Consider the following 27,081-nt stretch of genomic DNA (forward strand, 5'->3'; position numbering starts at 1 on the left):
ACAATATCTCCGAAGCTGCTTACTGCTGCCCTTGAGGAAGCTTTCAGAAGATTAGACTGGTCGCAGAAAGGAGTCAATGTGAATGGAGAGTACCAAAACCATTTACGATTTGCAGATGACATTGTGGTCATAAGCCACGATCCCAAAGAATTAGAGGAAAATCTTAAATCAGTTATGCAGAGTTAGTAAGGATTTTGGACTAAAGATGAATATGGCTAAAACAAAAGTAATGATGAACAGGTATGTCACAGAAAAGGAAATAATGATTGAAGGAGCAGTAATTGAAAAGGTGGAGTCATATACTTATCTGGGACAAGTTATTAGCTGTAATAATGATAAATGGCTGGAAGTCAAGAGAAGAATAAATTTTGGATGGATAGCATTCAGGAAATACAGTCACATACTGAAGAGCAATATAACAGTTTGTCTGAAACGTAAAATAATGAATCAATGTATACTCCCCACCATGACTTATGGAAGTGAAACTTGGGCACTCACCAAAAGAATGGAAGAGAAGCTGAGAACTACACAGCAAAGAATGGAACGAATTATATTGGGAATCAGACTGTTAGATAAGAAGCGAAACACATGGATTAGGCAGCAAACTCAAGTAAAGGACATTCTTATCAAAACTAAAGAACTAAAATGGTCTTGGGCAGGACACATAGCTCGAAGACATGATGACAGATGGACTAAGAAAATAACAGAATGGTACCCAAGAGGAGCTAGAAGAAAACCTGGAAGACAAAGGCGGAGATGGATAGATGAAATTCATGAGTTTGTGGGTAGTAAATTGATGGCCAATGCTCAAAACAGAAGGAACTGGAAAGTTGCTGGAGTGGCCTTCATCCTGCAGTGGATTGAAAATGGCTGATGATGATGAGTATCAAGGGCAAATTGCTACAATGGATAAAGGGGGATTGAGTGGGAAAAGACAGTTGTAATTAATGGACAGTGCTCTTCGTGGATTGATGTTATTAGTGGAGTTCCCCATGGTTCGGTGTTGGGCCCACTGTTGTTTTGTATATTCATCGATTATATTGATGGTTATATCAGGTTTAAATGTCCAAGTTTTTAGATGATACAAATGTTGGCAGGGCTGTTAGTGACAGTAATGATTGTAAGTTACTGCAAAAGGATCTAGAAAAGTTGGGCAGATGGGCTGAGAGTGGCAACTGAAGTTTAACATTGACAAATGCAAAGTGCTGCATATGGGTAGCAGTAACCCCAGAGTAACATACCAATTGTGTTGTACTAAACTTAGGGTAGTGGAGAAAAAAAAAGACCAGGGGTAATTGTGCAGTCAGATATGAAGTTCTCTGAGCAGTGCAGACAAGCTGCCAGAGCAGGTCATGGAGTTTTGTCAGTGATATATAGGAATTTTGCTAGCAGAGACAAGTTTTTGATTATCCCTTTGTATAAGGCAATGGTCAGGCCACAACTTGAGTACTGCACAAGGGTCTGGAGGCCTCATTTTAGGAAAGATGTAGAGCTCCTGGAACGAGAACAGAGAAGGGCAATGAGAGAGGGGAGTGGAACAAAGGGTTTAGCAAGAAAGGCTTTAGTTCTGCAAATTGCAATTTCCGGAGACTATGCACCTGCAAAGTGATCCGATTGAGGTGTATAAGGCCTTGAATGTTTAGGTAAGCTCAATGTTGATGGGATTCTTCCTCTTGCTCAGATTATGCACCTGAGGGTGCATAAATTCAAATTGAGGAAAGACAGTTGTAGAATAGATGTGTGGAAATTTGTCTTGTAGCCAGCAGGTGGTTGAGAATCTATTACAACAATAATAATGAGATGTACAAAGTACAGTTTGTTGCAACCTACCCATCACAGCCACAGGCCAGTGGTTAAATATTCAACTACACCTGGTATTCCCAGTTTTGGCCACTCTCCCAAGTACTAACCAGGCCTAATGCTGCTTAACTTCGGTGATCGGAGGAGAACCGGTGCATTCAGCCTAGTATGATAGTTGATTAGCATTAGTAGAGGCATATGATGCAAGAAAGCAAGCTTATGCAGCATCAGCCAAAAAAAAAAAAAAAAAAAACCCACTCCCATTTCACCCCTCGGTTCATTCGAAATACCTGTCCAGCCGAGCCTTAAATTTATTTAGGCTATTAACTCCCACAACAAGGGATGGAAGTCTGTTCCATCAACCAACTACCCGCTGGCTAAAGGCAAATTTCCGCACATCTGTCTTTCCTCAATTTGAATTTATGCCCTCTCAGGTGATTATTCTGAGCAAGAGGAAGAATCCCATCAGCATTGAGCATGCTCAAACCATTCAAGGCTTTATACACCTCTATCAGATCACCTCGCTGGTGCCTAGTCTCCAGACACTGTAATTTGCAAAACTTAAGCCATTCTTCGTAAGAGCAACCCTTTGTTTCATTCACTAATCTTGTTGCCCTTCTCTATAATTGTTCCAGCAGCTCTACATCCTTTTTGAAATGAGGCCTCCAGACCTGTATACAGTACTGAAGGTGTGGCCTGACCGTTGCCGTATACAAGGGAATAATCACCTCCTTATCCCTGCTAGAAAAATTCCTATATATCATTGACAAGACACAATGAGCTACTCTTGCAGCCCTTCTGCACTGCTCAGAAAACTTCATATCTGCCTGCACAATTACCCCCAGGTCCTTTTCATTCTCTACCACTGTCAGTGTAGTACCACAGAGTTGATATGTTGCTCTGGGGTTACTTTTCCCATATGTAGTACTTTACATTTGTCAATGTTCAACTTCATTTGCCACCACTCAGCCCATCTGCTCAACCATTCCAGATCCTTTTGCAGCAGCATACTGTCAGTAGTGTCCTTTAACAACTCTGCCAACCTTTGTATCGTCTGCAAACTTGGACATTAAGCTTGATATACCATCATCAATATCATTTATAAATACAGAAAACAACAATGAACCCAACACTGAACCCTGAGGGACTTCACTAATAACATTAGTCCACGACGAGCAGTGTCCATTGATTACCACTCTCTGTCTTCTTCTCTTCAACCATTCCTTTATCCATAGCACCAATTTGTCTCCAATGCCACACCACCGCCCCAATTTGTGCAGCAGTCTTCCATGTGCAACTTTATCAAAAGCCTTTCTAAGATTCAAATATATAATATCAAAGTTATTCCCTGCATCCCGTTCTATTGCGACTGCATCATAGTATCCAATCAAATTGGTCAGGCAACACTTTCCCTTAACAAAACCATGCTGTGTCCGAGCTATAACTGAAGTCTTGTCTAGATGATCCTGCAGTGCTTCTTTAACCAGTGCCTCCATTAATTTTCAGAAGTTAAACTCACAGGTCTATAATTACTTGTGTCAGCCTTCGATTTTCCTTTGTGAATTTGGGTCACATTTGCATATCTCCAGTCTATGGGTACCTCCCTCGAGTCCAAAGGAGGTCTCATAATTATGGCTAATGGTTTGCTTACTTCCTTTAATATAACTGGATAGATCTCATCCACCCCAGGCACCTTTTTTATGTTTATTCTCAACAATTTCTCCTTCACGTTCCTCTCAGTTATTACAAAATCATCTAGCTCACTGCCAGAGTTTACTTCACCTCTGGCATTCCCCTTCCTGAATAACTCCTCATGTGTGAATGTAGATGCAAAATAACTCATTTAGTTTGTTACCCACCTGAGCAGGATCATCAACAGTTGAACCATCAATATCCAGTGGACCAATCTGATTCATCCCTTTCCTTCTACAGTTTACATAGGTAAAGAACTCTTTTTTTTTTTTTTTTTTTTTTTTTTTGTTTGTTTGCATCCTTTGCCAAGGATTTCTTATAATCTGCCTTTGCTTGCCTAATCTCCTTTGTGACTTGGTTCCAGACCAGCTTATATCTATCATAGGCTTCCATCATATTAATGTTACCCATTAATTTATATGTATTCCATGCATTTTTCTTCTCTTCCATATGTCTCATTAGTTCATCTGACATCCATTTAGGCCTAAACCTTTAACAATATTTCTTAGTTGGTATGTAAAGCCTAGTAGCTTCCAAGATAAATTCTTTGAATGCTTCCCATTTTGAATTTGCTGTTGGTAACATCATCAGTTGGTCCCACTGTATAGAATTTAAATACTGTCTCAGACCATTGTAGTCGCCTTTACGAAAGCAAAGACACTTCCCTTTACCCCTGATAGTAGTTACCTCTTTGAGTAAATCCCACTTCAGCCCACTGTGATCACTGCCACCTAGTGGTTCCTTTATCTGAAGATTCTTAATGCATGAAGAATCACTACTGATAATCAGATCAAGAGTATTACTCCCTCTAGTTGCCTACCAAACATGCTGATGTAGATAACAATCATCCAATAAATCCACAAAAAAAAAAAAAACCTTGCTAGTGTGTTAGTGACCAACCCATAAATTCCAGTCAATATCTGGGAAATTAAAATCCACCATTATAAGACTCTGATTTACTGGCCCACTATTTCCCTGTACAGTTTCTTATTATACTCATCAGAGTCATTAGGCCTATAGCACACTCCTACTCTCAATTTTGATCTCCCAATGCTTATGTCACACCAAACTGACTCGACACTGCACTGTCCAGCGATGTCGACTGGCTTCACTTCCTTGGATTTTATGTGTTTCTTAACTAATAGCATAACCCCCTCCTCCCTTCCTATCCTTTCTGTACACATTGTACTCCCCAAATTCCATTTCTGCATTCCTTATAACTATGTGACGCCACATCTCTGATATCCCAACAATATCTGCCTTTGATGTTTTGACCAACACCTCAAATTCATCAAATTTATTTACCAAACTCCTAGCATTGGTGTACTCACAAGAATATATGCACTTGTTCCTATTCTTAGCTACCCTAACACAACCCATGTGTTTACTTGTACCGTAATGACTCCCAGAAGTCTTTGAAATATCCTGCATCTTGTTTTCCAGGCTGCCGCTCATTCCAATAGAAGCAGTGCAAGAATCACATTCACCTCTGCCAGTGGCTACTGTTAATCTATTAGTCCCTGTATCCCCCCAAGCTAGCAGTTTTCCGACCCACCTAACACTGCCTTGATAGCATCAGCAAATATTCTTGCACCCTTTCTATTTAAATGTATCCCATCCCTGTAGAAGCAGTCTCTCCTGTTAACAAGTACAGACCAGCATGAAAAAAATTCTCTACTAATGCTAACACATCTATTCATAACAGTAAACTGCTTAAAATAGTTGTCTTCTTTCAAAACTTGCCTTATCCAATGATGGTTCTGTTTTAACTCATTATATCCATTTGGCCAGTGACATTATTATTATCATCATTAGTTATATGGTGCAAGGAAGTCTGAGGCATTTGTTGAACCAGCTGAAAAAAAAAAAATTCCTGAGTTACTCAGAATGAGAGAGAGAGAGAGAAGTTGGTGGGAATCACCAAGAAAGAGAAGAATGATGATATCCAGCTCAGGACCCCTGGGTGTGCCAAGCCCATACTCACCAGATATCAGCTCCTGGGGTTGCATGCTCTCTTTTCTCTACCATTTCATATAGTTTTCTCTTAATACTTGCATTAACAGTTAACTTGTTGACTTCATCCTGTGTGTATGTTTATTGTTTTCCTGTTTGTTTCATAAAATTGTAAAAACAGTTATTCTAAAAGTGTCATGTCTAAATAGTACATATCTGCAAGGGATGCACAATGTATGGCACAATCCTCCTAAAGTGCTGGCTCCACCAGGCACTAGAGCAGAGCCAGTCCCACATAGGAGCCCCTGTGATCAAAATAATATAATTTTTTTTACTGCTACATAATGATTACAGCTTATGTGATTCCTCAGAACATGCTTTAGTCCCCCCCCACAGAAAATCATGGGACTGCTCCTGCATTGGGAAGAGGGTTACTGAGCTGAGAAAATCACTTGGTATTGATGTTGAAGTTTTCTTTGTATTGAAATTGCCATTGTTGTTTAGTTAAAAAAAAGGTTAGGTTTTTACGGGACTTTGGGAGGGATTCAAGCAAAAAACGCACTTGTTTTTAAAAATTTGCATTTCAGTGTTGTTGAAAATCAGAGTAAAGAAGTTCTCCTAGACATCATTAAGACTTCCATTTAACCCAGTAGTAGTATAGGGCCGGATTGCTGGAAGTCATATGTTTGTCTAGGTGATGAAGGATTTCAGCATACAGCTGTTAACCACTCGTTTCACTTCAGCGAGGCTGAAACTGGTGCTAACATTAACAGTATAGAGCAGCGTTTCCCAATATTTTTTGAGTTGCGACCCCCTTTTATGATAGCCAAGTAACCTGCGACCCCTGCTACATTTGCATAAAAAGGCATTTTTAATAGGGTAAAGAAAACACATTAAAAATAGATTTTTCAGAATATAATTCTAACCTAATATTTAGTGCAATAGTTGTACTTGCATCTGGGCAACCAGCTTCAAAATTTGCGGCTGAGTGTTAAAGCCAACCTCATGTCATCCTCAATGTTCAGTCTGTTTCTTGCCTTTGTTTTGATATCAAGAAGTGTTGAAAATCCACTTCAGATATGTAGTGGATAGGCAGAGATATGTAGAGGTAAATGGAAGTGAAACTCGAAAGGCAAGCATGGTGACATTTGGATATGACTGATACATAGCACACAAGAACTGAGTCAGCAATTTTTCATAAAACAAATTATATGCCGAGGAATTGTTTGGCAGATCCAAGAATTCATCCTGTGCTTCATCAGGAAGCCTGGCTACATTCAGGGAAGCAGAGAATGGGTTTCGTACCAGTGCAGCTTCTTTTTCTGTAAGCTCAGGGAAGTACTGGGCACCTTGAAAAGGAATTTCAGCGGTAATCTCCTCCTTCAGATTCTCATCCAGTTCATCTTCAGATTCCTCTACCAACACTGCAGAGTTTTTCAAACATGGCAATGTTTCCAAGATTTACTTTACGATGCCAGTTTTGCAGTTTGGATACAAATGCCTGAAGATTGTCATGAAATTGGATAATGTGTGTTTCCTTTCTCCGAAGTTTCAGGTTCAGCTTATTTAGTTGATCTAAAATGTCTGCTAAGTAAGCAACTCTTTTCTTCCAAGCTTCATCATTAAAGTAATCCAGAAGGACATGTTTCCCTTGCACTTCATGAATTTGATTTCATCTTTCAACTCAAAGACATGATTGACAACATTTCCCTTTGACAACAAGCATACAGCAGTGTAGAAAAGAAGAAACTTGTGATCAGAATTCATATTTTTACAGAGTTCTTTAAACAGACGGGTGTTGAGGGCTCCAGATTTGATGTAACTCACAATTTTGATCAGAGAATCAAGTACTTCTAGCAGAGGAGCTGGAAGAGTCTTACTGGCAAGACTTGCCAGTACGAGCACCCAGAATCATCTGTCCAGGTGACTGATGCTTCTGAGTAGTCAAGAGGCCAGAACATAACAACAGAGGCGCCTCCGTAGCCAGGTGGGAAGGAGCAGCAGTGCGTAGCACACGCTTCTTGATTAGACCGGGGTTTGAGCCCGTCACCACCAAATACGGAGGATGCAGAAAGGTCAGGAATGACCACCGCATATTCACGGAGCAATATGGCCTTAGTTGCTAATGCTCCTAAAAACCAAATAACAACAACAACAACATAACAACAGAGCACACAATACACACAAACATACGTCACACACATATCTGGCCCATTTGCAGTGATACTGTTCTTCACAGAGATACGAGGCAGAGTTGAACAAACTTTCTAGGTGCCACCCTTACATATACACATGTCCACACATTGCCAGTAAGTGGCTGGTTTCTATCAGCGAGCGGCTAGTATCTATCATGGCAGCAACTAAAGGTGGTTGACTATTGGCGAACTAAGTTTGTGCCAGTTTGCATCAGATGGCCCATCACGGACATTATTGAATTACATCATTGCAAACATGGCGGTGTCAGCAAAACATATAGGGTGACCTTCAACTGCGCTAAGAGAGCAACTCACCTTTATTTGACAGTTCGTAATTCACACATTGAGACACCAATTAAAAATGAATTTTGCATCATAGTGAATATTTTTTTCAGTTTACTATTTGTAACAGAATTTTATTCTAATGATAACACTGCATTTGCATATTTTATTTTTAGGGAGTGAATCAAGTTCTGCCGCGGCAAAAATTTGAAAAAATATTAAAGGCCTGCCATAGCAAATAATTAAAACAATATAAAATGCTTAATATGTATGAATACGGTGGGCTTTTAATATTTTTTAAGTATCTGCTGTGGTCACTTCCTTTCATTTATCAAAAATCAGTGTTACAACCACTAGTAGAATATTGCAGTGTAGCCATATGCCATATTGAAATAAATAAGCTTTGAAAAGCTTTGTGATGAAATTTCCTATAAAAATAATCGCAACTAAAAATAACAGTGGGGTTTTCAAAGCTTATTTATTAATAAGCTTTGCAACCCACAGGTTGGGAACCCGGGGTATAGAGGGTACACAGAGTGGTATTAAATGGCTACTGCCATCAAGAACAGTAGATGGTCAATTTGGCTCCTACCTCGCAGAGTTTGTGGCATTGTAGGCACTCTTTCAGCAGTGATATTAGTATGAGTTTTATCAATGCAATTTGTGAAGTATACCAGCCGGCATGTGAGGACTGATGGGGCGAGTTTTCTTTGTATTGAAGTAGCTATTTTTGTTTAGTAACAAAAGGTTAGGTTTTTATGCAACTTTGGGATGGATTCACGCAAAAAACCAGTCGTTGGCCATGGCTAGGAGTCACCACGTGAGTTTTCTTTGTATTGAAGTTGTCATTTTTGTTTAGTGACAAAAGGTTAGGTTTTTACGTGACTTCAGAACGGATTCAAGTAAGAAAATGGAATTTTTTTTAAGAATTCTTATTTATTTTCAGCTATTTTAGTTCTGCATTGCCGTTTCTGTTTTTCTTTGTTTAGGCTGCAACGTGTTGGGATGTCACATGACTTTGCAGTGTCACATGCGGGCGAGGAGGAGGAGGAGAGCAGCAAGTGGCACCTGCCAATCACTGCCTTCTTCCTGTCTTTTTGTCGAAGTACAGAGGAGTACTCACGATCTGAAGTTCCAGCCAAGGTTGATTTACAATTTAAATGTCATCTTGGTTTGCGTGTACAACTTTAATTAGTAGATTGAATACATGGTGATTGCATTGTATTCCATTCCTCCCATTTACAATCTCTGAAAAGTATGTTTCAAACTGTTTTTGCAAGTACGATAAACTTACTTATACATCACCTAATTGTTTTTTGCTTTTATAAGTTTATTACATTTGTATTATATACAAATTTTAACTAACATGTAGGTTAATGCAAAAGCATCACTTTAACATAGCCATCTACCAAAGTAGGTAAATTAATTAATTAAATTGGCATCGTTTTGGTTATATTTCATATTGTGAATGCCTTCACAACGAGTTGCCATGGTATTGTACTATCTCGAATAAATAACACTTCACCAATGGAGATGACTACTGTTATTTATTCTCAGCGGATACCACCACCCAGACGGCACCGCTTCAAAGCTTTTTGGCTTCTCTTTGGTGGGTGGGCAGGTACCCTGGTGTTGCAATAGTGATATAGACTATTTTATAATCTATCACTGCACACCATCAGGCATCTCTCATATTGTGAAGCTATACTACATAACTGGGTTGCCACTATTGTAACACCAGGGTACCTGCCCGCCAGCCCACCGACCGACCGAAGAGAAGCCAACAAGCTTTGAAACAGTGCCATCTGGGTGGTGGTATCCACTGAGAATAAATAACAGTAGTCTTCTCCATTGGTGAAATGTTATTTATTCGAGGTAGTACAATACCATGGCAACTTGTTGTGAAGGCATTCACAATATGAGATATAACCAAAACGATGCCAATTTAATTAATTAATTTACCTACTTTGGTAGATAGCCATGTTAAAATGATGCTTTTGCACTAACCTACATGTTAGTCATTCTACCTCGTAGCATGAGGCCTTTGCCCTTAAATATTCATCATCATCATGAACTTGGTCCGGCTTAGGTCTTTTAAGACCTGTTCCATTGTAACTCTTGGAGGTGGTCTTGATCTCGTCATCGTTGTCTTGGTCGACCACCATCTCTCTTGCCTGTAGGTTTTGGGATCCGGTCTGGGTTCATTCTTTCTATGTGGCTGATCCATTTTTCCTGATACCGTTTTATGTCATTTACTACGTTATCTACTTTTAATTTCTCGCGGATATCTAAATTTCTTTGGTAGTCTAGTCTTGTAAAGCCTAATAATGGTCTTTAAAATCTCATTTGTGCTGCTTCTAGTTTGTGTGCATATTTCTTATTTATGACCCAAGTCTAACAGCTGTAGAAGAGGGCTGGTTTTGAAGTGATATTGTGCAGTCATAATTTTGTTTCAGTTGTCATTTGTTTTCCGAAGAGGCATTTAATTGTTCCATTCATTTTATTATATTTTTGTAGTTTAGTGTGGATGTCTTTCCCTTCATTTGATAATAAATTTCCCAAATAAGTGAAGTCAGATATTTGTTCTATTATTTTATCATAAATAACAATTTTGACTCTTTGTATGTTTTTTCCACATAATCCCACTGATTTTGTTTTTGAGGTGGAGATTTTCATCTCGTACTTTTTACCTATTTTATTAAGTTCATTTGCTGCTATCTGTAGTTCATCTTCAGATTTTGCAATTATAACTTGATCATCAGCATATGATATAGTTTGGATTTTATTCCTGTTGTTCAACTGTATTGTTAATTGTTTGTTTCCATTCTTTAAGAATTTTATTGATGTAGATATTAAATAAATTTAGTGATAGTCCACATCCTTGTTTCACTCCTTTCTTGGTGTTAATTGGGTCTGATAGTTGGCCATTAGAATATTTTATACAGACTTTTGAGTTTTTATATAGGCTTTAGATCGCTTTCCGGAGTTGGGTTGAGATATTTTCTTCACATAGAATCTGTCAAAGTTTTTCTTGGTTTATATTGTCATATGCTTTTTCATAATCAATAAAGAGCAGAAATGTTGGTAGATTGAATTCTCCTCTTTTCTCCAAAATTTGTTGTAGTGAGAAAATGGCATCTGTTGTTGTTGTTATTTGGTTTTTAGGAACATTAGCAACTAAGGCCATATTGCTCCGGGGATATGCGGTGGTCATTCCCTGACCTTTCTGCATCCTCCGTAATTGGTGGTGACGGGCTTGAACCCCGGTCTAATCAAGAAGCATGTGCTATGCACTGCTGCTCCTGCCCAAAAATGGCATCTATTGTGCTTCTCCCTTTTCTGAACCTACATTGTTCTTCTTCTAAGAATTGTTCACTGTATTTATTAAGTTTATTCTGTAGTATATTAAAGTATAGCTTTGTGGCAGTTGACAGCAGTGTTATCCCTCTGTAGTTGTTAGGGTTATTTCTGGAGCCTTTTGTGTAAATTGATTACTATTCCTGTTTCCCAATCTTTGGGTATCTGTTGCTTATGCCATACGATGTTAAATAATTTCAGCAGTGTTTTTTAGTAAGGTGCCCCCATATTTAAATAGTTCTACATTCAAGTTGTCTATGCCTGGGCGTTTTCTGTTTTTTGTAATATTAACTCTAGTTCTTCCATTGTTATATTTTCTTCATCTTTGGTTACCACAGATTCATCTTCCAATTCCGTAGTGCCTGGGTTGTACCATAGTTTGGAATAGTGTTGCTTCCATTCTGCTTGGGAGATAGAGTTGGTTTTTATTTGATCATTTGTGTCTAGTTGTAATTTCTTAAAAATTTTAAAACCTCTTCTCTGTGGGCCCGTGATATCACATTCTAAAGATTTAACAAATTTATCCCAGTCATCTCGTCGGATTCTTCTGGTTAGTTTTCTGACTTCTGCTCGAAGCTTTTTATATTTTATGCGTAGATGTAGGTCTTTAGTTTGTGGGAATAGTTTATAGGTCATTTTTTTCTCATTGATTGATTGTTTCAATTCTTCATTCCAAGTTCTTAGCCAGTTTTTATTTTTTATAGGTTTATATCCAAGACTTTCTTCAGCAGCTCCCAGAATTGATTTTTTCATGTTTGACCAGAATAAAATATTAAATAAATATTTAACATTTAGAATAAAACCTTAAATATTTTATAATACAATTTTTAATAATTTTTAGCTGTGTTGTCAAATAAATCAGTCATAAAATCGATTCTGCTGCTTTAAAATTCGTTGTAATTTATAGTAAATATTTCAATTTCCTCATTACAGTTTAGTGCAGGGACATATTTATTAAGTTAACTTAAAAGAACAAGTAAAACAGAGCAACAAATTCAATTTACCCCCCCTCCCCCCCAAACACTTTTCCTGAGAAATTCCGAAAATTGGATAAGGCAAGTTTTGGAAAAGGATGCCTCATGCATGGCATACAAGTAATAAATAAGTAAAAATATATGTATAAATGAAGTCAACTTAATGGAAATGTGAACTTACCTCTGTCACTCTGTTCACAGGAATATCAAAAAATATTCTTCCCTGTTTGACATTTGCTGTAGTCTTTAACTTTTCCTCGCATTCTTCTTTTGCTGTCGATTCAAACCCTGTAACAACGGTTGCTTCTATTGTACAAGCTTCTGCCGGCGTAAGATTTTTTAACTCCCAGACATTATCTCCACTCGCGTTAGCAACTGCCATTTAACTTATTACCAGCTGTAAAAAAAACTAAGGTTCATTTAACTCACTTCATGAAACTTTTCCGAATATTCCATTCTGCTTCTACATAAGCGCCCTCTAGTCACCATTTACATCTCAACATGGCGCTATGCCTGTCACGTTGAAAAGAGTTACTGTGGCGGTTTTTGCCATCTATTGTATATTGACATGTTATACAGCATATGTATTGCTTGTGAAAAATTCTTTTAAAACCAAGAAGACTACACAACGAGTATGGTCGTTGCCTGGTAAGAATAAAGTTAAAGTTGATCATTATAGCCCTCTAGTGTGCAAAAGGAATAATCTCATACTGTACTTGTCAAACCGGCTCGGCGTACCTTTGCTTATTCTTTAAATAACAGGAACTTATGCGTGATTGCATTCCCGATATGGGAAAATCCACGTGCTTAAAATTTTACTTCATTTTCGTTTTTTCATATGCTGCGTGAATATAGGCTGATATTTTGTTTAGAAAAAGTCCAATGGAAATGTTGTTTTCATTTCAGTGACCAGTAATGAATCAAGCAATTTTTTTATGTAGATTCAGATATACACACATATATACAATTATTCTCAAACTGATTTGTAACATCTAGGTTTACTGTATTAAAGCATCACAAGATAAGCCAAGGATTCAAATGTTTTGAATGAATAATTTTTCTGTTCAGTTTATTTCCTCAAAATTAGCTCACGTTTTAATTTAAGTAGTGCGGTTTCAGACTAAGGTATTCATAATCGGAAGTGCTGTTTATAGATCAAATGAATGGATTTGGAAGTAGGACGTCTAGACGTTCTACCGAAAATAATTTGTTGGTCTTTAAAAATATGTATTAATCAAAAGACCATGCGTATATGATACGGTAAATAAAGACATTTATATTTATTTATTATTTCTACTTATCACAGAATTAAATGTGAAAAAAAAAAACATTTGGCTGTACTCCAGTGATTTTACAATCCGTTCTTAATTAGGTTGCACTCTCAGTACATAGAGAATATCATAACATATCCGATTTTTAAGATTTTTTTTTTAAATACCTGATATTCCTTAATTTTTTTTTACAAAGTTCATTTTCACATTTAATTCTTAAAAACTGATTTAAAAAATTCATTCTTTCTAAGAAACAACCTGTAATAAGTTATTATCTTTAATGAAATATATATTTGGATAAACATTACTATCACATAATTTTAAAAAATCTAGCTTATTGCAACTGATGTTGAGGCAAATGAACTTTTCTTTAAAATGATCTTTTCAATTACTATCAATATGTAACCTGAAGTTAAGGTGCATGCAGTCTTAAAAATTTGCCATCTTTAAAAAAAGTTTTATAGATTTTTAATTGTTTCGAAATCCAAATAAATCATGATTTTTGCAAGGTTTACTCTATAATTTATATATATCTTCAATTTTATAAGATTCTCCTGTATCACTAATTTGTTTGTTATTTATGCATAATAAAAAAGTGGAAGTTTCTCTTAAAATTCTTATTTTAAATTGCAAAGTATATTCAATTCTTTGTATATACCTGAGGCTGTATTTAGCAGCATTTTCGAAACCTGACCATTCTATAAGGCAATGGTCAGGCCACACCTTGAGCATTGCGTACAGGTCTGGAAGCCTTGTTTTAGGAAGGATGGAGTTGCTAGAACGAGTACAGAGAAGGGCAACAAGATTGGTGAGAAGAACAAAGGAATGCCCTTACCAAGAGAGGCTTAAGTTCTGCAAGTTACATGCAGTCTTGCATCTGGAGACTAGGCACCTGCAAGGTGATCTGATTGAGGTGTATAAGGCCTTCAATGGTTTGAGCAGGCTCAGTGCTGATGGGATACTTCCGCTTGCTTAAATTAAGAACCTGAGGGGGTACAGATTCAATTTGAGGAAAGACAGTTGTAGAATAGATGTGTGGAAGTTTGCCTTTAGCCAGTGGGTAGTTGATTGTTGGAACAAACTTCCATCTGTCATTGTAGAAGTTGATAGCTTAAATAGATTCAAGGCAGAACTAGACAAACATTTTGAGCACGTAGATGGGCGAAATGAGAAGGGTGTTTTTTTTTTTTTTTTTGGCTGATGCTATATAAGCTTGCTTTCATGCATCATGTACTTATGCTAATATGAAAATCGTTATCATCAAATTAATTATTATAAATGCTTTTATTATTATTATTATCTTATGGATAATAATAATTATTTTTATAGTTTAATTAAATTCATGAACACAAAGATGCATTTCTGTTATTTAGCTTTAGGTGTCAAAATGCCAAGCAGTTGCCCTCAGCATTTCAAACGCTTTTGATTGTGTGTGACATAAAGGTTTTTCAAACTTCCATCTAATGAATTTCTGCCTGATTTTTGTAATTGGCTATCCAGTTTTCTCTCTGACTGCTCACTGTGGGTGATGGTAGATGGCTCTCTGTCTGCTAATTTCTCCGCAAATGTTGGTATCTGCAAGATTCAGTTCTTTCTCTCATTCATTTTCTGTTGCATATTAATCACCTTTCTTTGACTTGAAAATCTATCCATAATTTTGTTGATGACAGCACATTGCATTCCGTCTTTCAATTTGAGAATGCTGCCCTGCACAAAGAGCTTCAGCTTCTCGAATATCCCCTACCAATTTCTTAAATGCTGATCTCCAAGTAATTTTCCATTGGTGCAAAGACAACTTAGTTAATTTCAATCCTTCTAAAATCAGTCCTGTCTTATATCTCACAAAGGGATTCTTCTTCTGCTCCTATACTTATCTTCAAGAACACTCAGATTTCTAGACAAGATCACATATAACTTATAATATCCTACGTAACTTTTACTTTTCCCAATTTTTAAATCACATGTATAATTATTGTTCCTAGTACTTGTATTGTACTTAGCAGCAATAAAGAAATTTAATTAATATCTCTATTAGGGATTACCCTGACTTATAATCTCTCTTGGCATAAACACATCACAAATATTGCTTCCTCTATATCTGAAAAAAAACTGGGCATTCTCTTTTCACTCTCTGTGTTACTTTTCTTCTATACAGCTACTCACTCTGTGCAAATCTCAAATCTGCTCTACCGTGGAACGTTGGTGGCGATGCCCCCGTAGCCTCGCACTTTCAGGCTTGTAGACTCCATTCAAAAGAGGATAGTTAGGTTAATTTATGATTCATTTCTTACACAGTCTCTCTGCTCTCCCTTTCATAGATGTTTTCTTTCTGCTGCATACATATTCATGGGTACTGTTCTTCCAAATTGGCATTATAATTCTTCCTGTCTCTTCCAAACTGATCTGAACACATGTCGCAACTAGTCAACATCCTTTTACTGTGTAGCTTCAAACTCACAGAACCAACTTTTCTTATTCCTCATTTATCCCTTCAGTTTTTGTTTTCTGAAACAATCTCCCTTCACACATGGCAATTTCCTGAAAATTGCCATCTACAGAAATTCTTGTCAACAACTGTCTTTTTATCTTTTTTTTTTTTTTTTTTTCTTTTACCTTCTCAGCCTTTAACTCATGCATGGTACTAAGTACTGTAAGTTATAATACCTTTCATGTTTGGGGTTTTCATAAAAAACCAAAACACACACAAACACAAGCTTGAAAAATTAGGCAGATGGGCTGAGACATGACAATTGAGGTTTAATATCAACAAATACAAGATATTGTATATGAGCAGCAGTAATCCCAGAATAATGTGCCCAATTGGGTGGAACCATACTCAAGATCGTGGAGAATGAAAGAGACCTAGGAATAATTGTACAGTCTGACATAGAATTCTCTGAGCAGTACAGACATGCTGCTAGGTTCGTGTGGTTTTTTCAGTGATATACAGGAATTTTGCTAACAGGAATTGTCCTGTTGTATAAAGAAATTGTTAAGTTGCATCTTGAGTACTAACTGTTCAAATGGGTGCAGAGAAGAGCAACAAGATGAGTTAGCTTTAACATTAGTTGAGGCATAGGATACAAGAAAGCAAGCTTATATAGCATCAGCAAAAAAAAAAAAAAAAACCTTCCCATTTCACCTATCCGGTCACTCCAAATGTTTGTCTAGTTCAGCCTTAAATTTATTTAAGCTATCAACTTTCACAACAACAGATGGAAGTCTGTTCCAGCAATCAACTACCTGCTGGCTAAAAGCAAACTTCTGCACATCTATTCTACAACTGTCTTTCCTCAGTTTGAATCTATGCCCCTCAGGTTCTTAATCTGAGCAAGTGGAAGTATCCCATCAGCATTGAGCCTGCTCAAGCCATTATACACTTCGATCAGATCACCTTGCAGGTACCTAGTCTTCAGATGCTACAACTTGCAGAACTTAAGTCTTTCTTTGTAAGTGCACCCCTTTGTTCCTCTCACCAATCTTGTTGCCCTTCTCTGTACTCGTTCTAACAACTCAACATCCTTCCTAAAATGAGGCCCACCAGACCTGTATACAGTGCTCAAGGTGTGGCCTGACCATTGCCTTATACAAAGGGATAATCACCTCCTTGTCTCTGCTAGCAAAATTCATATATATTATTGACAAAACTTCATATCTGACTGCACAATTACCCCCAGGTCTTTTTCATTCTCTACCTCCCTGAGTGTAGTACCACACAGTTGGTATGTTTCTCTTGGGTTACTGCTACCCATATGGGAGTACTTTGCATTTGTCAATGTTAAACTTCAGTTGCCACTTCTCAGCCCATTTGCCTAAATTTTCTAGATCCTGTTGCAGTAGCATACTGTCTTTACTGTCATTAACAACCCTGCCAACCTTTGTATCATCTGGAAACTTGGACATTAAGCCTGATATACTTTCATTGATAAATACATAAAACAACAATTGCCCCAACATCGAACTCTCTGGAATTGCACTAATAATTAGTTAGGTGGGTCGGAAAACTGCTAGCTTGGGGGGGAGACAAAAACTAATAGATTAACAGTAGCCACCGGCAGAGGTGAAAGAGATTCTTGTACTGCTTCTATTGGAATGAACAGAAGCCTGAAAAACAAGATGCAGGATATTTCAGAGACTGCTGGGAGTCATTGCGGTACAAGTAAACACATGGGTTGTGTTAGGGTAACTAAGAATAAAAATAGGTGCATGTATACTTGCGTGTACACCAATGCTAGGAGTTTAGTAAATAAATTTGATGAATTTGAGGTATTGCTCAAAACATCAAAGGCAGATATTGTTGGGATATCAGAGACGCGGTGTCACACAGATATAAGGAATGCAAAACTGGAATTTGGGGAGTACAATGTGTACAGAAAGGACAGGAAGGGAGGAGGGGTTATGCTATTAGTTAAGAAACACATAAAATCCAAGGAAGTGAAGCCAGTCGACATTGCTGGACAGTGCAGTGTCGAGTCAGTTTGGTGTGACATAAGCATTGGGAGATCAAAATTGAGAGTAGGAGTGTGCTGTAGGCCTAATGACCCTGATGAGTATAATAAGAAACTGTACAGGGAAAAAGAGTGGGCCAGTAAATCAGAGAGTCTTATAATGGGGGATTTTAATTTCCCAGATATTGACTGGAATTTGTGGGATGGTCACTCACACACTAGCAAGGCTTTTGTGGATTTATTGGATGATTGTTTTCTAAATCAGCATGTTCGGGAGGCAACTAGAGGAAGCAATACTCTTGATTTGATTATCAGTAGTGATTCTTCATGCATTAAGAATCTGCAGATACAGGAACCACTAGGTGGCAGTGATCACAGTGTGCTGAAGTGGGATTTACTCAAGGAGACAACTACCATTAGGGGTAAAGGCAAGGTTATTGCTTTCGTAAAGGCGACTACGATGGACTGAGACGGTATTTAAATTCTATACAGTGGGACCAACTGATGATGTTACCAACAGCAAATTCAAAATGGGAAGCATTCAAAGAACTTATCTTGGGAGCTACTAGGCTTTACATACCAACTAAGAAATATTGTTCAAGGTTTAGGCCTAAATGGATGTCAGATGAACTAATGAGACATATGGCAGAGAAGAAAAATGCATGGGATACATACAAATTAACACGTGACACAGAAGCCTATGATAGATACAAGTTGATCTGTAACCAAGTTACAAAGGAGGTTAGGCAGATTACGAGAAATCTTTGGCAAGGGATGCAAAGAAAAACAGCAAAGAGTTTTTTACTTATGTAAACTCTAGAAGGAAGGGGATGAATCAGATTGGTCCACTTGATATCGATGGGTCAACTGTTGATGATCCTGCTCAGGTAGCTAACAAACTAAATGAATATTTTGCATCGACATTCACACATGAGGAGTTATTCAGCGAGGGGAGTGCCAGAGGTGTATTCAACTCTGGCAGTAAGCTAGAGAATCTTGTAATAACTGAGAGTAAAGTTGAGGAGAAATTGTTGAAGATAAAGACAAGAAAGGCACCTGGGGTGGATGGGATCTATCCAGTTATATTAAAGGAGGCAGCAAAGGAAGTAAGCAAACCCTTAGCCATAATTATGAGAGCTTCCTTGGACTGAGGGGAAGTACCCACAGACTGGAGATGTGTAAATGTGACCCCAATTCACAAAGGAGGATCAAAGGCTGACACAAGTAATTATAGACCTGTGAGTTTAACTTCTATTCCAGGAAAATTAATGGAGGTACTGGTTAAAGAAGCACTGCAGGATCATCTAGACAAGACTTCAATTATAGCTCGGACACAGCATGGTTTTGTTACGGACAAGTCTTGCCTGACCAATTTGATTGGATACTATGATGCAGTCACAAAAGAACTGGATGCAGGGAATAACTTTGATCTTATATACTTGGATCGTAGAAAGGCTTTTGATACTGTTGCACATGAAGACTGCTGCACAAATTGTTGCTATGGATAAAGGGGTGGTTGAGGGGGAGAAGACAGAGAGTGGTAATCAATGGACACTGCTCATCGTGGACTAATGTTTTCAGTGGAGTCCCTCAGGGTTCAGTATTGGGTCCATTATTGTTTTCTGTATTTATAAATGATATTGATGATGGTATATCAAGATTAATGTCCAAGTTTGCAGACGATACGAAGGTTGGCAGGGTTGTCAAGGACTCTACTGACACTATGCTGCTGCAACACGATCTGGAAAGGTTGAGCAGATGGGCTGAGAGGTGGCAAATGAAATTTAACATTGACAAATGTAAAGTAATACATATGGGAAACAGCAATCCCAGAGCAACGTATCAACTCTGTGGTACTACACTGACAGTGGTAGAGAATTAAAGGGACTTGGGTGTGGTTGTGCAGGCAGATATGAAGTTCTCTGAGCAGTACAGACCGGCTGCAAGAGTAGTGTATTGTCAATGATATTTAGGAATTTTTTTAGCAGGGATGAGGAGGTGATTATTCCCTTGTATAAGGCAATGGTCAGGCCACACCTAGAGTACTGTATACAATTCTGGAGGCCTCATTTCAAGAAGGATGTAGAGCTGCTGGAACGAGTACAGAGAAGGGCAACAAGATTAGTGAATGGAACAAAGGGGTGCTCTTACGAAGAAAGGCTTAAGTTTTGCAAATTACAGTGTCTGGAGACTAGGCACCAGCGAGGTGATCTGATAGAGGTGTATAAAGCCTTGAATGGTTTGAGCATGCTCAATGCTGATGGGATTCTTCCTCTTGCTCAAAATAATCACCTGAGAGGGCATAAATTCAAATTGAGTAAAGACAGATGTAGGATAGACGTGCGGAAATTTGCCTTTAGCCAGCGGGTGGTTGGTTGGTGGAACAGACTTCCATCCCTTGTCGTGGAAGTTGATAGCCTAACTAAGTTTAAGGCTCAGCTGGACAGGTATTTCGAATGAACAGAGGGGTGAAGTGGAAGTGGTTTTTTTTTTTTTTTTTTGGCTGATGCTGCATAAGCTTGCTTTCTTGCATCAAATGCCTCTACTAATGCTAATGCTTGACCACGAACAGCAGTGTCCATTGATTACCACTCTCCGTCTTCTCCCACTCAACCATCCCGTTATTGATTGTAGCAACTTACCCTTAATGCCATACCTTTACAATTTTTACAGCAGTTCGCCATGTGCAACAGCATCAAAAGCTTTCCTGAAATTCAAGTATATGATATCAAAATTATTTTTTGCATACAGTTCCTTTGTGACCACATCGTAGTATCTAATCAAATTGATCAGACAAGATTTCCCCTTAACTAACTCATGCCATGTCTTAACTATTACTGCTGTCTTGTCTAGGTGATCCTGTATCACCTCTTTAACCAGTGACTCCATTATTTTTTCCGGAACAGAAGTTAAACTAACAGGTCTATAATTATTTGTGTTACCCTTTGTGAATTGGGGATACATTTGCACATCTTCAGTCCATGGGGACCTATCCTGACTCTAAGGACACTCTCATAATTTTGGCTAAGGGTTTGCTTGCTTCCCTTGCTGCCTGCTTCATTATAATTGGATAGATTCCATCTGCCCCAGGTGCTTTCTTTATGTTTAACTTTAATTTCTCCTCACTTTGCTCTCAGTTATTACAAAATCACTTATCTCCCTGTTAGAGTGTGATAAACGTCTGGCATTCTCCTCCTTGAATAACCCCTCATGTGTGAATGTACATGCAAAATACTCATTCAGTTTGTCAGCTATTTGAGCAAGATCATCAATAGTCGAGTTAAAGATACAAAAGTATATTCGTACCATGAAAGGCATTAAATGAATTCAGAAAACTAAATGGCGATCACATCCTCATCTTCCTTGGATGGTTGAGGATAGATGTGTGAAAATCTGCTTTTAACCAGAGAGTAATATTTTGGAACAAACTTCCACCTGGTGTTGTGGAAGTGGGTAGTTTAAATAAATTTAAGGAAGGCTTAGACAAATTATTAGAAAAGTTAGACAGGTCAGATGGGTAGGTTATTATTATATAAGTTGCCAACCTCTACTATGACAGATTGAAGTTTATTCCAACAATCAACCACCCACAGGCTAAAGGCAAATTTCTGCACATCTTTTCTACAAGTGTCTTTCCCCAATTTCAATTTATGTCCCCTCAAGTGAGTAATCTGGGCAAGAGGAAGAATCCCATCAGTATTGAGCTAGCTGAAACCATTCAAAGCCTTATACACCTCAATCAGATCACCTTGCAGGTGTCAAGTCTCCAGATGCTGCAATTTGCAGTACTAGTACTTAACCCTTTCTTGATAACAGCAACCTTTTGTTCCATTCACTAATCTCATTGTCTTTCTCTGTACTCGTTCCAGCATCTCTACATCCTTTCTGAAATTAAGCCCTTTCGACCTGTATGCAGTACTTAAGGTGTGGCCTGACTATTTCTTTTACTAAGGGATAATTACCTCCTTATCCCTACTAGTAAAATTCTGGTATATCAAGACCCCACTATGTGCTCTGGCAACATGTCTGCACTGCAGAGAAAACTTCATATCTGACTGCACAACTACCCTCAGGTCTTTTTCATTTTCCAGTACCTTGAGTGCAGTACATTTCTTTGGGGATACTGCTACCTATGTGCAGTACTTTACATTTGTCAATGTTAAACTTCAGTTACCACCTTTCAGCCTATCTGCTCAACTTTTCTAGATCCTGTTGCAGTAGTGTACTGTCATTAACAACTCTGCCATCCTCTGTATCATCGGCAAACTTGGACATTAAGCCTGATATACCTTCATCAATATCATTGATAAATACAGAAAACAACAGTGGGCCCAACACTGAACCCTGGGAGACTCCACTAATAACATTAATCCACAAAGAGCAGTGTCCATTGATTACCACTCTATCTTCTCCCACTCAACCATACCTTTATCCATAGCAGCATGAATAAGAAAGTGTTGCCTTCTTCATATATAAGTTGAACATTGTATACATTCTTTGTAACATTCCAGAAATTGTCATAGTTTGTAACGATTTTATAATATCCTCCAGAATTAAATTTAAATTATGACGAGCATATGGTGTATAAAATTCACATGGCTTTCCTTGTGATATTAGAGCTTGTACACCCTGCCTCTTGCTTTTCATATTTGCCCCAATATCATGTTTTACTTTTACAGTTCAAAATAAACCTGAATCTACAAGTTGTTGTTTTTAATATTCTAGTTACATTAGGCTTTAGCCCTAAATGCGTCTTATTCTAGTTACATTATTTAACTAGTAGCATTCTATAATTTTTGAACACCGTGGTTATCCATTGGGAGAAGACAAAAGATTACCGATAACTGCTCTCTCTGTGAAATATGTTTAAAGTGTTATCTGAGAACTGAAAAGTACTTTATTATTTATGACTAATTAATTAATCATTCATGGAATGACTTGAGGTTATGTGTTTCTCCTTCATAGACAAAATCAAATTCAAATTGAGGTTGGATGGTTGCAGAATAGATATGTATGGAAATTTGCCTTTAAATAGCAGGTAGTTGATTGCTGGAACAAACTTCCATCTGGTGTTGTTGTTGTGGAAGTTGATAGTTTAAATAAATTTAAGGAAGAACTAGCAAACTATTGGAGGGAATGAATAGGTGAAATGGGAGGTGTCATTTTTTATTTTTTTTGGCTGTTGCTGTACAAGTTTGCTACTCTGTATCATTTGCCACTGCTAATGCTAAGCTTAATAATACATTCTTCTAAAACTAGTTCAGATTTCAATACCAGTTTAATTAAAACAAGATTTCCATTTTGTAGTTGGATTATGTTCATTATTGAATGCTAAATTTTGCCTATACAGATGTGGTGAAAACTGTAATAACTTTGATTTTGTGATTATGTTCAAGCTTTGATTAAGCTTGAACATAGAAATTATAATAACTGATAAACTTGATGAACATTCTAGTTTCTGAAGCAGAAAAAAATAGAATATTATAAAAATGAAACACTAATTACTACAAAGCAAATATAACAAATTTGCTGCATTTGTTTATGGTAATTAGTGTTTCTTGTGGTTTTTATAATAAACAGGGATATATTTGAATGAAACTAAAATGAAGGCTATAATGATAAGTAGAAACTTGAGTAGCAGCTTCAAATATTTTTAAGTAGGTACACAGTTCAAACACTCATAAACAGAGATGAAAAATATTGCAAATTATATCAGATGTGCAGATTGGGCCGAAAACAGAAAACACTTGTTGGCTATCAGTTTACATTCAAGAAATTCAAGTGAAACAAGGTACAGGGTGAGCATGTGTTATTCATCACATTACAATCCACTGTAAAAAGAGATATACATCAGATTGAGAGAAGTGGTTTATTTTATTTGAAGGAATGACTCAAGTTTTGATATGTATTTAGGTTTGATATGGGCTCTATTTGTGACCTGAAAGATATTAAAACTATATTCACTTTCATGCTAGCTGTTTTCCAGCATCTGTGGCATCAAAGGACAAGACTCCATTTTTAATGTGTGCTTGGTTTCATTCACACTTTGAACTCTACTGCAATGTACTTGTTTCTTAACATACTCCAGAATTAAAAAATCCAGAAAAATTGTATTTGGAGAGCAAGGAGGCCAAAAAGCAGGCCCTCCTTGTTCAATCCATCAGAGTGAATATGTGTTATCCAGGAATTCTCTAACTTCTTTTGGACTCCAGTTTGGACGAGTATCTCCTGTTGAAAAATAACATTTAGTTGCAATTTTTCATCTGCTGTATAGTGCAGTGCAGAAGCATATTACGTTAATTGATCATGTGACAACAAATAGTGCACCTCACATTCAACTTAGGACTATCCCTCTCAAAAAACATGGGTTTTCATTACCCCAAATTCTACAGTTGAATTAATCAACTGTATTAACACAGTTCAAAGATTAACTATTAATCTTTCTAATTATATGAGTGTAATGGAATCTATCAAAGATATTTTTCATAATCGAATAATAGGACTAATCAATTATTCCCATCACCGTTGACTTGTTTTTCACACTAATTAAAATCTAAACCACGCTAATGTTTTTGCAATATTGTGAAGTTTTCACTTATTAAAATGACATTTCCTACTTTAATGTTTGCAAACGGATTGAATTAAACTAAATATGGAGTGTTACTAATTTTAATCGTTACTGCATATAAATTAGCCACAATAGATATTTAGCATTAGCATTAGTAGAGGCACATGATGCAAGAAAGCAAGCTTATGCAGCATCGGCCAAAAAAAAAAAAAAAAAAACCACTCCCATTTCACCCGTCTGTTCGCTTAAAATACCTGCCCAGCTGAGACTTAAATTTATTTAGGCTATCAACTTCCACAACAAGGGGTGGAAGTCTGTTCCACCAACTAATTACCCGCTGGCTAAAGGCAATTTTCCACACATCTATCCTACATCTGTCTTTCCTCAATTTTAATTTATGCTCTCTCAGGTGATTATTCTGAGGAAATGGAAGAATCGCATCGGCATTGAGCATGCTCAAACCATTCAAAGCTTTATACACCTCTATCAGAGGTGTATAAAGGAGATTAGGCACCTTGCCGGTGCATAGTCTCCAGACACTGTAATTTGCAAAACTTAAGCTTTTCTTCGTAAGATCAACCCTTTGTTCCATTCACTAATCTTGTTGCCCTTCTCAGTATTCGTTCCAGCAGCTCTACATCCTTTTTGAAATGAGGCCTCCAGACCTGTATACAGTACTCAAGGTGTGGCCTGACCATTGCCTTATACAAGGGAATAATCACCTCCTTATCCCTGCTAGAAAAATTCCTGTATATCATTGACAAGACACCATGAGCTACTCTTGCAGCCCGTCTGCACTGCTCAGAGAACTTCATATCTGTCTGCACAATTACCCCCAGGTCCTCTTAATTCTCTACCACTGTCAGTGTAGTATCACAGAGTTGATACGTTGCTCTGGGTTGCTATTTCCCATATGAAGTACTTTACATTTGTCAATGTTAAACTTCATTTGCCACCTCTCAGCCCATCTACTCAACATTTCCAGATCCTGTTGCAGCACCATAGCGTCAGTAGTGTCCTTAACAACCCTGCCAACTTTTGTATCGTCTGCAAACTTGGACATTAAGCTTGATATACCATCATCAATATCATTTATAAATACAGAAAACAACAATGGACCCAATACTGAACCCTGAGGAACTGCACTAATAACATTAGTCCACAATGAGCAGTGTCCATTGATTACCACTCTCTGTCTTCTCCCCCTCAACCATCCCTTTATCCATAGCAGCAATTTGCCTCCAATGCCACACTGCTCCAATTTGTGCAGCAGTCTTCCATGTGCAACAGTATCAAAATTCTTTCTAAGATGCAAATATATAATATCAAAGTTATTCCCTGCATCCATTTCTTTTGTGATTGCATAATAGTATCCAATCAAATTGGTCAGGCAAGACTTTCCCTTAACAAAACCATGCTGCGTCCGAGCTATAACTGAAGTCTTGTCTAGATGATCCTGTAGTATTTTAACCAGTGCCTCCATTAATTTTCCTGGAACAGAAGTTAAATTCACAGGTTTATAATTACTTGTGTCAGCCTTTGATCCTCCTTTGTGAATTGGGGTAACATTTGCACATCTCCAGTCTATGGGTACCTCCCCTGAGTCCAAAGAAGCTCTCATAATTATGGCTAAGGGTTTGCTTACTTCCTTTGCTGCCTCCTTTAATATAACTGGATAGATCCCATCCACCCCAGGTGCCTTTTTTATGTTTACCCTCAAAAATTTCTCCTCCACTTTCCTCTCAGTTATTACAAAATCATCTAGCTCACTGCCAGAGTTTACTTCACCTCTGGCATTCTCCTTCCTGAATAACTCCTCATGTGTTAATGTAGATGCAAAATACTCGTTTATTATTATTATTATTAGCCATATGGTGCAAGGAAGCCTGAGGCTTATGCTGCACCAGCCAAAAAAAAAATTTCTGAGTTACCCCGTGTGTGTGTAAGAGAGAGAGAGAGAGAGAGAGAGAGAGGTAGAAGGAAATCACCAAGAAAGAGAAGAATGATGATATCCAGCTGAGGACCCTGGGTGTGCCAAGCCCTGGGTGTGCCAAGATCCTGGCCACCTGAGCAGGATCCTCAACTGTTGAACCATCAATATCCAGTGGACCTTTCCTTCTAGAGTTTACATACGTAAAGAACTCTTTTCTGTTTTTTTTGCATCCTTTGCCAAGGATTTCTCATAATCTGCCTTTGCCTGCCTAATATACTTTGTGACTTAGTTACAGACCAGCTTATATCTATCATAGGCATCCATGTCACCCATTAATTTATATGTATCCCATGCATTTTTCTTATCTGCCATGTCTCATTAGTTCATCTGACATCCATTTAGGCCTAAACCTTGAACAATATTTCTTAGTTGGTATGTAAAGCCTAGTAGCTTCCAAGATAAGTTCTTTGAATGCTTCCCATTTTGAATTTGCTGTTGGTAACATCATGAGTTGGTCCCACTGTATAGAATTTAAATTTAAATATAAATATTGTCATTTAAATTTAAATTTAATTAAAATTAAATTTAACATTTAAATTTAAATGTTA

General features: G+C 37.6%; 2 protein-coding genes and 1 pseudogene across 2 annotated transcripts in view; 1 reads left to right on the forward strand and 2 right to left on the reverse strand.

Annotated features, from left to right (window-relative positions):
• Positions 1–12,782, reverse strand: part of LOC150090384 (tRNA (guanine(6)-N(2))-methyltransferase THUMP3-like) — a 76,757-nt gene extending 63,975 nt beyond the window's left edge. Inside the window, exon 1 of the mRNA XM_090390295.1 lies at positions 12,435–12,782. Within this exon, the coding sequence (XP_090246421.1) occupies positions 12,435–12,635 (201 nt within the window). The 5' untranslated portion in view covers positions 12,636–12,782. The remainder of the gene's footprint in view (positions 1–12,434) is intronic.
• Positions 1,860–1,980, reverse strand: LOC150090385 (5S ribosomal RNA; annotated as a pseudogene).
• The window catches only part of LOC150090386 (ribitol-5-phosphate xylosyltransferase 1-like), an 86,856-nt gene continuing 72,537 nt past the window's right edge, over positions 12,763–27,081 (forward strand). Inside the window, exon 1 of the mRNA XM_090390296.1 lies at positions 12,763–12,901. Coding sequence (XP_090246422.1) covers positions 12,763–12,901 — 139 coding nt within the window. The remainder of the gene's footprint in view (positions 12,902–27,081) is intronic.

This window comes from Mastigoproctus giganteus, chromosome 2, assembly GCF_048544385.1.
Source record: "Mastigoproctus giganteus isolate SK-2022 chromosome 2, ASM4854438v1, whole genome shotgun sequence".
Classification (NCBI taxonomy): domain Eukaryota; kingdom Metazoa; phylum Arthropoda; class Arachnida; order Uropygi; family Thelyphonidae; genus Mastigoproctus; species Mastigoproctus giganteus.